The sequence below is a fragment of the Pipistrellus hanaki genome (genome assembly GCF_964339955.1).
Source record: "Pipistrellus hanaki genome assembly, chromosome: 13".
Taxonomy (NCBI): Eukaryota; Metazoa; Chordata; class Mammalia; order Chiroptera; family Vespertilionidae; genus Pipistrellus; species Pipistrellus hanaki.
In genome coordinates, this window is record NC_140515.1 from 16,913,557 (window position 1) to 16,925,978 (window position 12,422).

The 12,422-nt window shown below is 39.1% G+C and overlaps 1 protein-coding gene across 1 annotated transcript in view; it reads left to right on the forward strand.

Moving 5' to 3' along the window:
- The window catches only part of FHIT (fragile histidine triad diadenosine triphosphatase), a 737,284-nt gene that overhangs the window by 18,082 nt on the left and 706,780 nt on the right, over positions 1-12,422 (forward strand). Inside the window, 1 exon segment of the mRNA XM_084903158.1 lies at positions 7,768-7,887. Within this exon segment, the coding sequence (XP_084759284.1) occupies positions 7,785-7,887 (103 nt within the window). The 5' untranslated portion in view covers positions 7,768-7,784.

The window sequence follows — 12,422 nt, forward strand, 5'->3', positions numbered from 1 at the left end:
CGAAATGTCCAGAATGGACAAATCCATAGAGACAGACAACAGATGAATGGCTGCAGGAGCTGTGGGGAGGGGAAATGAGGAGTCACTGCTAATAGGTTTCTTTTTAGATATGAAAATGTTTTGGAATTACAGAGTGGTCATAATTGCACAACTTTGCAAATATACTGAAAAACACTAAATGTATATATACTTTAAAAGTGGTGAATTTTCTGGTATGTGAATTATATCTCATTTAAAATACCTTAGAAAAAAAAGTATAAGTGAATATGGGACATGGGGACTTTTTTTTAAAAAACTCCAGAGTTTATTTTTAATGTACAACAGTACAACACACTGGAGCTTGAATGTTTATCATCATAAGGGTCTCATCACTCACTGAGTGACACACCAAGCAACACTTTGCATGATCTGGTCCCTACCTCTCTTTCAAACCCTTCCTCACCTCTTTGTCTTGCTTCTTGTTCTCAGACTCCACTGTCCCCTGTCCCTTCCCTTCATCTAAGACCCGGAGCTTGTCCTTGTCATGACACTTGCTATTTTCTCCCCCTGGAACCTCTGGCCCCAGACACTCCCATGTAGAGGGCCCTCATCATCCAAGTCCAAGATGAAAAGTTAGGTTCTCTTTCCATTGACACTTCCACCTCCTCCAAGTCACTGCTTCTTTTTGCACCCTTGACTATTTCCTTCAAATCACAATCAGAAATATATTTGCTTGTAGACTGCTTTGTGGTCTTACCGCTTGCCCCTCCTCCTTAGCCTGCATCTGGAATGTCCCATGAGAATCCACTGCTAGGACAGTACTAGAACATGGAAAGTATGCAAGTATGTAATAAATACGTGTTGAATGAATAAATAAGTGATTAGAGTTTAATGAGTACGTAACCAAATCAAGGAAAGTCTATTTCAGTATAGGCAATTGCTGAGATCTTTGTAGGAGAAGGGGAAGGAACCTGTGGAGTGATATTAGAGTTGCTAAATGAATAAATATTTTAAAATACTACAGTAACAGAGGAGAGGTGGCTGATGATGTGAAACCTTGAAAAAGTAGTTGACATTTTGAGATATCTGTGTTTCCTGTTTAAAAGTAGCTGAGCTTCATTGTTTTTTGACTTGTTAACAATTGAAATGTTTCTTTAGTGACACCCTAGGTTGATGACTTAATATACTTCACTAAAAATTGTGTTTTTCTTTGTATGAAAATGTTACAGGTACCCTTCTGTTTGCTTGAATTCTGAGACACTTAGGCTGACTTCTCTTTCTCTTTGTTCTTCTTGTCCTCCTCTCTTGGGATATTCCCACAGTGTCTCCTTTGGAATTTGGACATATGTCTGCTGGTTCGGAATGTTTTATAAATCATCTAAACCTAAACATATGTCTGCAGTTATCCATTTATGCACCTTGATCATTTTCCAAGCCTTCACTGAAAATGTGTTTGAGAGGCTGGCCAGCTAAAAGTATGTTGTTTCCTCAGTTAGTTATCAAGCCATTTTTTTCCTATTAAAGTTAGTTTTGGACTCCATTAGCCAGCAGCTTTTCAAGCTGATGTATATTTTTGGTTCACATTTGAGCCCCTAGTTTTTAATGAAGTGAATTGAAATAGTAACATATTTACCATGTGGTGGAAGTGTCTGGAATTCAGATTTGCCGTATGACTTTTTTTCTGCTGACTCCAAAGAAGGTCATGGCTTTTAGGGTTAGTCTAGATTCCTGCCATTTGCTGAGTCATGTCAGAATATGAGAATAGCAGGTTATTTTTATTTTATTTAAAATCTTTATTATTGAAAGTAATATATATAATGGCAGGTTATTTTTAAAGTAAACATTATAACGCCAGCCCTCGTGGAATAACATTTATTCTTTAAGGTAAAAAAAAATAATAATAATACAATGTTTTTATTTTTTTAACCAAAAGAACGATCCTTTCATCAGGTCTGGTTTCCTGGCTTCCCAGGAGAGGCCCATTCTCATGACAGGAGAGCAAGAGGTCATTTCCCCTCTAACTTATATAACTAGGTGAAAACAAGCTTTTATTACAGATTTGGGTAATCAGAGAATACTCCATGCGATAAAGTTGTGGAGGAATTCACCTTCTCCCTATAGTACTTTCGAATGTAATTTCTAGAAACACTGCCTGAGAGATGTTAAGCAGTCCATATCAGTAGCTTAGAAGGTTCAATATCCTTTGAACATGGTGGGTCTCAAATTGAGGAACTGATGCATGAGAAGTATTCAGAGATGCGTAAATGTTGGTGTAAGCAGGACCTTCCTTGTGGGTTTGTCAGGAGAATTAAGTGAGATTTTGTATAGAAATTGCTTGGAATGAAAAGTACTAGCTTATGCTGTAATTTCCATTTAATAAGATGCTTCTTTTTAGTCAACATTGCTCTACCTTTAATATGAAGAGGTTAGCTGTCACTTAAGGGTAGTACAATGCCACATATATAGTCCTAGTTGTTTTATTTTATTTAAATAATAATTAAATACCATTTATATAAAAACAACTTACCAATATTAATTTTGTGTTAGCCATTAACTGTTGCTTGTTGAATAAGATTCATTACTTTTTGACAGGGAAAAATACTAACAATAATACAACAAGTGGCTTTATCAAGGACGTGTTAAGCACTTAAACTGTGTCCTTGAGGAAAAGGCACAGTTGTTATCCTATTTCACAGACTGACCCCCTGCTGTGGTCTCAGCCTCATCATCACAGAGACTCTGCTAGAGCTAGGCTAGGATACAGTTCAATATCTTTCTTTTAGAAAGCTCATGCAAATAATTTTAATTGGAACTAGGGCTGAACCTTTTTTTAAGTTCTCAAACTTAAATGTGCATGTTGACACACAGGGGATCTTATTAATATACAGATTGTTGCGGTAGATGTGGATTGGAGTCTGAGAATCTGAGTTTCTGATAACTCTCAATTGATATGGATGTAAAAGATCCACAGATCACATTTTTAAAAAAATATATTTTATTGATTTTGTACAGCGAGGAAGGGAGAGAGATAGAGAGTTAGAAACATCGATGAGAGAGAGTCATTGATCAGCTGCCTCTTGCACACCTCCTACTGGGGATATGCCCGCAACCAAGGTATTAACATCTCTCAGGCAGTGTTTCTAGAAATTACATTCGAAAGTACTTTAGGGAGAAGGTGAATTCCTCCACAATTTTATCGAGCCCGGGACCTTTCAGTCCCCAAGCTGATGCTCTATCCTAGGGGTGTCGAACTCAATCAGAGAAGGGGCCAAAATCTAAAATCCAGCCTAAATCGCGGGCCGAATGGTTTACTGAACAGTCATAAACTGACAATGTCATAAACTGACAGCGGAGTGCAGTGATGACAGCGCGGTGCGGGCCACATTGCAAGGCCTGGCGGGCTGGATTTGGCCCGCGGGCCTTGTGTTTGACACATGTGCTCTATCCATTGAGCAAAACTGGTTTTGGCCAGATCACATTTTGAATAGCCATCCTACTGGATTGCTTTTGGAACTATGCAAACGTCTTGTCTTGAAGAAATCATTTGCTATAGAAGGTGGAGAGGTTACCTGATAGTCTGATGGTTAGGATTTCACATCCAAAGGCTTATTGGATGCATTTGCTAGAGTCTTGAGTTTCTCAAACTCGAGTCAGTGAATTTTGAAGGGTCTCCACATTCTCAGAATGGAGTTTATATTCTGTGTTTTCCACTTGATGAAATAATCTGAAAATGATAGACTTAGGCATATAGTCTGAAGCACCAGTTGACCATCAGATACTGTCATGTGGTTTTGGCAGCAAGAGATCCCCTAAATTGACAGAGTTATCTTTTATTTGATGTGGCTCAGAGTAGAGTCCCTGAAATCTTAAATTCTCAAGTTTGATAAATCCACAGATAGTATCCACTATAAATAGTATTTTCTAAAGGAGACCCTCTGAATTTCAGTGAATTTGAGTAAGCCACTTGACTTGCTAGATACTTGACATCTCTAAAATGAGGGGGCTGGGTCTAATGGGTCTCTTAAGTGTTTTCTGCTAAGAAATACTGGAGATTATTTTTTGAGGGTGGAGCAAGTTTGGAAGCAAATGGCAGTTATATTAGTTGGATGATAATATCTGAAAGCAAACCAGGAAGAGAACTTACGTATCCTGAAATGAATTCTCAGCTCCTGTTGTAAGTAGCAGGGAAATTTTACATTTGGGGGCATTTGCTTCTGTGGCCATTGAACCTTATTCCACTACAAGTTAGGTAACCTATCTAATCCTATCAGAAAACGTCTGATCAAATCTAGTGTATAGTAGAGACATTTTCATTACTTCCTTTCTATTTACTCATTTTGAAGACAAAGTTCTAAAAATAATATCATGGTACTAGCAGATGAGAATTATAGGTGATAGAGAGAGAATATATAATGGAAATAACTTCCATATTTGAAAAGGTGGAAAATGGAAGCTCATTAAATATGTTGAAGTCACATGTTTTTAGTTCAAATTAAAATAACTTATTACTAATGAATCTAGAAAAATTAATTAGCTAAAAACATGCCTCTGGTTTTCGTTAATATACTTCTGTTTATTTATAAAGCAGTATCTGTAGACCTCAGCCACTATCTCTAGAAGGAGCCCAGCCCTTCTATTTCTGCCTCAGCCAAAGCCCTCTAATAAGCTTAAAGGCCTAAACCTTAGCCTGAGGTTCCCAGCCCAGCACTGGGCTCTCTGGATGCTGGAAGCCATTGTCTCCATATTTATTAAGAAACAGAGATTCCAGGAGTTGATTTTTCTCCCCCTGAGAATTCAAATGAATATTGGTACCTCCAGCCTTCTTGTTTGGCAGAAAGGATTCAGCAGTTTCCATTTGCTTAAAATAAAATTGCTTTCTGCCATTTTCATGGGAGAGGGGAGTATTTAATATTTATCACAGCCTTGCAGACAGTTTCAGATCAGCAGATGCAGGGATCTTCTCATCACACAGTATTGGCTCTTACACTTCCTTTTCCCTACTTTTGTTCTTTTTATGGTTCCTGGAGTTTTTCTTTGCCATTGAAATTAAAACTGGAGAAAGCATGTCTGCACGCAGCACAAATAGGCAGAATTTTACCACAATTATGAAACTGCAAAGCTTGGGTTTGGACAAGGATATAGCCTTTCCATTTTCGGGGTGCCAGTGTCAGAGACAGACATAGCTGTGCTTAGCTTGCTCTCTCACCCAGTATTTTCAGAGGAGGTATCTGAGCCTGTGACATCTGGGAATTGCTGAAGCTTAGGGAATGGCAGAGCCAGGACTCGAGGCTCATTTCACCTCCTCAAGCTTTCTTCTCAGCAAAGCGTAGTTTGGGAGTTGTGTGGACACATCAAAAGGAAAAGAATAATGATGAGGTCAGAGGGCAGTCAACATCTCAAATTGTTGGCAGGCTAACCTCATGAGAAGAGATGTAATAGAATCACATGAGCTCATGGCAGGAGTGATGCCTGGGAAGGAAAGGAATGAGAGGCAGGGTAGAGAGAAATGGAAAATAATTAAGCTTAAATTGTAACACTGGGAAATACCTGAATGGATGGGTGAGTGCCAGAATGAATATAATCAGCAGTCAGATGGATTGAGGCTGTCTCCCAAAAGCCATATCAAAGAAATACAAAATGAGAAGACTGGGGAAAGAGTTAGGGAGAATGAAAAGAAATGTTAGATAGAGTCCCTGAAAGGCAGAGAGGTAAACTGAGGTTGGGGACTATTTGAAGACATATGACCAAGAATAGAGAGAACACAGTGAAAATTAAGGCCTCATACAGAAGAGGTTAATGGACCACCAAACAGGAGGACTCAGGAAAAGAGTCTGGAGTGGATTTAATAATGGCCACGCTCCAAAAAAAAAAAAAAAAAAAAAAAAAAAAAAAAAAAAGGAACCTCAGAACTTAACCTTACTTGAGAATGGGATCTTAGCAGATGTGATTCGTTGAGCTGACTAGTATACCAGAGGCGGTGCTAAATCAAATGGCCCGTGTCTTCATGAGGGGAGAGGACACACACAGCTTGGACATGTGGAGACAGAGGAGAGGTGGCAGTGATACAGCTGTAAGCGAAGGGATGCCAAGGATTCTTGCCACTCACCAGAGCTAGGAAGAGAAAAGGGAGCATTCTGTCTCAAGGCTGTCAGCGGGCACTTGGGCCTACCACTACCTTGATTCCAGTCTTCTGGCCTCCAGAACTGTGATAAAATGAATTTCTGTTCTGTTAAGCCACTCAATTTGTGACAATTTCTTATTACAGCCCTCAGAGCTAATACATTGCCCTACACTAGACCCTTCCACAAAACTCTTAACAGTTTTGAGATAGAAACTAGAGCATCCTCTGGGGAACAGGAGTCTGATTGTCACTGAACTTTTCTCAACAGCAAAAGTTCAGTGCCAGGATGTGAGAGAGCAAATTGTTGGCAGGCTAACCTCATGAGAGTTTCCATGTCTTGCAATAAGCAAATTTAAGCTTAGCATTTTATTTCTGGTTACTGTATTTGAGTGAGAGGATAAAATGAAGATAGTCTGTATAAAATCTCGGTTTTTCACCTATAGAGAGAACCTTCCTGAAAGTCCCCTTAGAGAACATCTCCTGGGGGTTAGAGGGCGATAGAAGAACAGAAAAGAATCCAGGAGAAAGAAATTATATGCAGGAAAAAGGAACCAGTAGGAAATTTGGTGATTTTTGTATAAAGAAGCAATGAGAACTTTAGCTTTTAGGATTGTGATAGGGGGGATAATCAGAAAATGTTCCACTAAAAATAATTTGAAATGCTGTATGAAATATACAAATATTCATTCAAAGACATAGATGAGCTATGAAAAAAAAGGAAGGGGCAAAAAAAAAAAAAAAAACCACACACACACAGAAAAAAAAAACACACAAAGAAACTAAAATTCAAAAGGAGTGCTGTGCCCATTGCTGCTTAGTATGAGGGGATGTTTGTAGACCTTTGTCAATAAGATAAATGGAAACATGATCGCTTGAGTAACTAACTAATGGTGTGCAAAAACACTACAAAAACACAGCATATCAATAACTCTTTGAAATTATAACATACTATTATTTCAACACATAAAAATTAGACAGGAGGAAGCTGGGAGATGAACTGTGAGAGAGAGCCAAGATGGGAATAATATGCTAAGGACATCGACATGATCTTTTAGATATTGATGGAGACATTAAGCATTAGTATGGATTGTAATATTGATAAGAATTACCACTTCTGAGATAGAAGTGGAATGTATAATTTCATACAAAAGGAAAAACTGATATAGCCAGTGGAAATAGGAAGGAGAAAAAAAGTGAAACAAAAACTGAAATAGGATACTCAAAATAAACTTAAAGGTAAAACCATTGAGAAAAGAATTTAAGAATTAGATAATTTAGAATAAATGCTTAACAATTAAAAATTTTAGCTGAGCAAAGTTGATGACATGGATGGGTAAAAATAAAAAGCACCTGCTGGATCTGGCCTAGTAAATTTGGGTGAAGGTGGCAACCTGAATGTAGAGGGATTAAGAAGACCCTGTTTTGTCCATGTGCAAGCTTCTACTGGAAACCATTTTCTCCAATTAAGTGTTGGAGAGAGGGGAGCTTTTAAGGAGGACTTACCCAGAATGCATCATAGTGGACATTGAATGAGGGGAAGCTTAAATGATGTCTTCTCAACTAAGAATCTGTAGAAATGGAGTTTGCTTTGCTTTCTGTTAAGTGGCATATGATGCTGTGTTTCTCAATTGCGTTTTATAAAGGTCCTAAATCACTTCTCCTTTCAGATTCCAACGGAGAGAACATGTCCTTCAGATTCGGCCAACATCTCATCAAGCCCTCTGTGGTGTTTCTCCGGACAGAACTGTCCTTTGCCCTCGTGAACAGGAAACCTGTGGTCCCAGGACGTATCCTTTGTCTTAAGAGAAGAAAAATTGTAAAAGCCTCTGAACCTAACACACCACATGAATACAGGATTGGCCTCCAATATCTGTCTGAAAGGTAAACAAGGAATCCACTTCTCCCCCTCTTTGGACAAACCAGGTAAGGTGTTCCATTTATTCTCGATTCAGTTGGTGGCACCGGTAATATGCCTGATCAGTTTTGCAGAACTTCTGGAAAGAGTTGCTTAGCAACTGTGGCTTCCGAGGAGAGCTTTTGCCTGACCTTTTCGCTGTGGGAGCTGTGTAAATAAATAGGTGTTTCTAAAATGGTCCCAATAAATATCATGGACACTGTTTTCAGTTATCAATTGTGAATTTTAATAGTAGACTAGAGATTGGGTGGCACTTTCCTGAAGTGAAGGTAAGGGATTATGGGAAGATTTGAAACACATTGTTTTGTGTTGTTTTTTCTTTTTTTTACCTCTTGGAAATCATTCAAGCTGAAAGTTTTATTTAAATTCATATATGTAAATATGCTTACAAATGTGTTTTTTTCATGGTAAGGTCTGAAATAGCATTTTGTCTTGGAAAACATCCCAACTTCTAGATCATTGTCCCTTCTAGATCAAACTGAACTGGAAAGACTGACTATCCAGTTGTAGTCTTTCTTCCTATTGACATCCACGGGAACTTCATTCTTTGCAGTGGGAATAGCAGGGATATGTTAAATGCTTTGGAGAGTGATTTTTATGATGTTGAAGATACCACTTGTGATTGTGTGCATATGGCTTTTGTACTGACTCTTTAGAATTTTTTCCTCTTTCTGCCTAACTTAATTTACTCTGCTGAGTACAACAAAGCATAAAATTTTATATTTTAAGATAGCAAGAATATTCCACACTGAGACATGATTTTACTTTGAAATATATTGCTAGTAATTCTAAATCTATAAATATGTCAAAATGTTTTTCAGAGTGAGTTATATTTTTTTTCAGTGGGACTTTCAAAGTGCTTGAGAACTTTATGACTATTCTTTCTTGGCCATGTAGCTATGGTACATCCAAAAGAATACAAACAAGAAAATATGCGCCAAAAGATATTTGTGATTTTATGATGGACTTTCAAATTTCTTGAATCCAAATTTTAACTAAACTAATTTTGTAAATTTATAAAACTAATGACCATAGCAATAAATCAGTAAATGATGTATGCTTTTCTTGATAATATTTAACTCCTCTTTAAATTCATTTAAAAGAGCTTAAATTATACTCCATATTAGGAAATTTCATTCTTTTTTGTTTATTGATGTAAAAGAAATAGAAAAGTGGCGTGACTTAGAAAGGTAGCATAAAACAGAACAATGTTTAAGTTCTATGCCAGTTTTGTAGTAGGATCTTCTCAAAGACCTGCAGCTCTTGAAATAACAGGAGCTTTTTGCATTTTATTTTTTCTTTTGACTGTGCTGCAAGTTTGCAGTTTTCTCTTTCCTCTGAGGAAATTTTTAAGCAAAAATGTTAGGAATTCCAGTGTCAAAAGAATATGGTTTAAATGCCATGTCTTTCTGGGTGCCAGCTTTAATTGACTTCTGTCAAAAAACGGAGGGAACCTGGGAAGGGATGTGAATTTAGATGAAGAAGTTTTAATGCCTTCCACTGAGCAAATGTGGGCTTGGAGAGCTGCACTGCCTTCTTAATGATTAATAATGGAATGAACTTTGTGAGTTTTTTGCTTACATTTTTATAGTAAGAAACTTGTTTTTTCGTACTGTTTTTAACCCCCCCTGAAGGTGTGTTGTGTAAGACCTGGTCCCGAATGCTTTGGAACACAAGACACTGACATGTCTGCCTCTGGGCAGGGAGAGAGTGGTGATAGCATTTGTTCTATGGGGCACTGGAATTGCCATGTGGAAGTGAGTCCTGGTCAGCTACTATGTCTTTGAGGAAATGCCAAGGAGATGGGGGGCATTGTATTAAAATAACACACCTACTTGTTTGGAAGGTAGCAAGCGGGACCCAGTCCTTTCTGAGGAGAGAACAGTGAGAACCTGATAGTTTTGTCAGAGGTTCCCTCTGAAAGGTTATCTCACATCGCTTAAGGTGGTCCTGGGGCCAGGAGAGGATGCATTCAGGCAATCCTTTTTATAGGACGATTTTGTAGCTTTTCATTTCACTTTACCTTTGTAAACTCTGTTAAGTGATGACTGTGAGAGAATCTTAATAAGTTACTTATTCCCTTGCAGAAAGCGACATTCTTTTGTCTGTGATTTGGGAGTTGAAGCTGTGGATAGCTCTGCCCACTAACATTTCATAAAATAATTGGTTATATGTCTGCAGTGGGCTTTAATCTTTCCCCAGTATTCTAGTCTGTCTGCTCTCATTTAGCCCCTTGGGTGGGTCAGCGAGCCTGTGTCTGGATCTCTAATCAAGCCTGTACCTCGTTGTGAGCCAGTCTCTGATCATATCGTTTTCTTATTCCCTTGCTTACAAACAACTATTAAAAATAATGAGTCTCTTGCTGGGACCGGTTTGGCTCAGTGGATAGAGCATCGGCCTGCGGGCTGAAAGATCCAGGATTTGATTCCAAGCAAGGGCACGTACCTTGATTGCGGGCACATCCCCAGTGGGGGGTGTGCAAGAGGCAGCTGATCGATGATTCTCTCTCATCTATGTTTCTAACTCTCTATCCCTCTCTCTTCCTCTCTGTGAAAAAGCAATAAAATATATGTTTTTTTAAAAACAAACTGAGTCTCCCCCAATCCTTGCCTTTTTTTTTTCTTTTCTTTTCTTTCTTTTTTTTTTTTTTCTTTTTCTTTTTTTTTTTTTTTTTTGGATAAAGTCGAAACTCCTTAGCATAGTTTTGGAGGAAAAATAATCTTTTTTAAAAGTTCACTTTTAGTTTTCAATTAAAGTTTCCATTCAATACTATTTTGTACTAGTATTTTGGACAATATACTTCGCCGAGTGGCCCCCCATTTCCAATACCGGGCTGGCACCCTGCATAGCCTCACCCAGCCCTTCCCAGCTCTTTGCCAAACAAGCATGTGTTTCTGGACCATTTCCCCTGCACCCTCTTCCCCTGCGACCCTCCCCATCCTTTTCATTTCTGATAGCTGTCCCACTGTTACAGAAAACCAGAGAAGAACCAAGCAATGCTTAGAGAGATGGAATTACATTTATTATTATTATTACATGCGGGCCCAGAGGAAAATGTCTCTCAAATCCTGGGCCAATTCACACAGGAAGTTTCCGGTATTTGTATGTTTTTACCGTCTTTATCTCCCAAATAGGGTTTTTCCAGTTCCCTTTGCCAGTTCTTAAAGGGCCTTATGTGCTGGGGCTTTGAGACCTCAACCAAAGGCGTGGCCTGGCGCCAGCACTGATAACTTGGTCTGGGGAAGGTTTATGGCCTCTTTGGAACAGGGGGTAGTCTTATTTTCTTATTATTTAAGCAAGCAAGCATTTACAGAAGCCACAGTAGGGGGGCTAAATTTCAAACAGCAGTTTTCATATAAGACAGATGCTTCACCACCTTCGTAGGAACAATCTATTCTGTCCTTTTTGCGACGCTTGGTTCATTCCTTAGTCACATGTTGATTCATTCAACAGTTTATTTCTGAGCTCCTACTCTGTGCCAGGCAGCATTCCAAGCAAGTTTCCCATTCTGCTGCCTGTCACAACCAAAGCATTCCTACTTGTCTCTGCCCTGAGCCCTCAGTCCCTGGGAAGGGGAGGGGAGGGAGCAGGACCTGCACTTACACAGCTCTTTATGCCGGCATCCTGAGCGCTTGCTGACTGCGTTTAGTGAACCTTAAATGTCAGGCACACGGGATCATTTCAGATAATGGGGTGGGGCAGTAAGGGTCTGCCTGTCAGTATTCCCTGCACAGAGCCAAGGCTTGTCACCATTTTATTCCAGACTTTTTAGTATCATATCCAACCTCTGTTTTCTCTTCATGCCTTGTCAGTGACAATCTTGTTTATATTTCCGTGCTATGACTGTACCAAGTTAAGTCTAAAAGCAGCGAATGAATGAATGGCTCATGGGAAAGGATTCCCCCCCCCCCCTTTTTTTTTTGTATTTTGCATGTTAATCTGTCAGTGGACAAGTCTGTATTTTAAGGACAGTCCATTGGCATCCTTATGTGAACTGGGAATTTTTATCTTGTATTTTTGGTGACTTCTTTTTAAAAGGACTATGCAGGTGGCCTTTGGGGAATGTGCCATTCAGAAGTGACTTATAAATGTCATCTTTGAACTTGTGCCCTCGCTAACATTTTGAGGGCTCCCCACCCTCAAGCCTTTTTTCCCATGACTTTGCTTCCTGACTTTTTCATACCTTTCAGAGGAGGAAAGGAACTGTCAGATCAGGGGCTGAGGATCTGCTTTTGAAGCAAGACTATTTGCTTCCCGCTCAAAGAGCCACTTCAGTCCCTCCTTGTCCCCGCCTAAGGCAAACACTGCTCAGCGCAGCGTTTGAAGCCCACTGCATAGCTCCGGCCTCCGTGGCGCACAGCTCCAGAAGAACGTGTCAGAATGTCTTTGATCCATTAATTTCTTGTT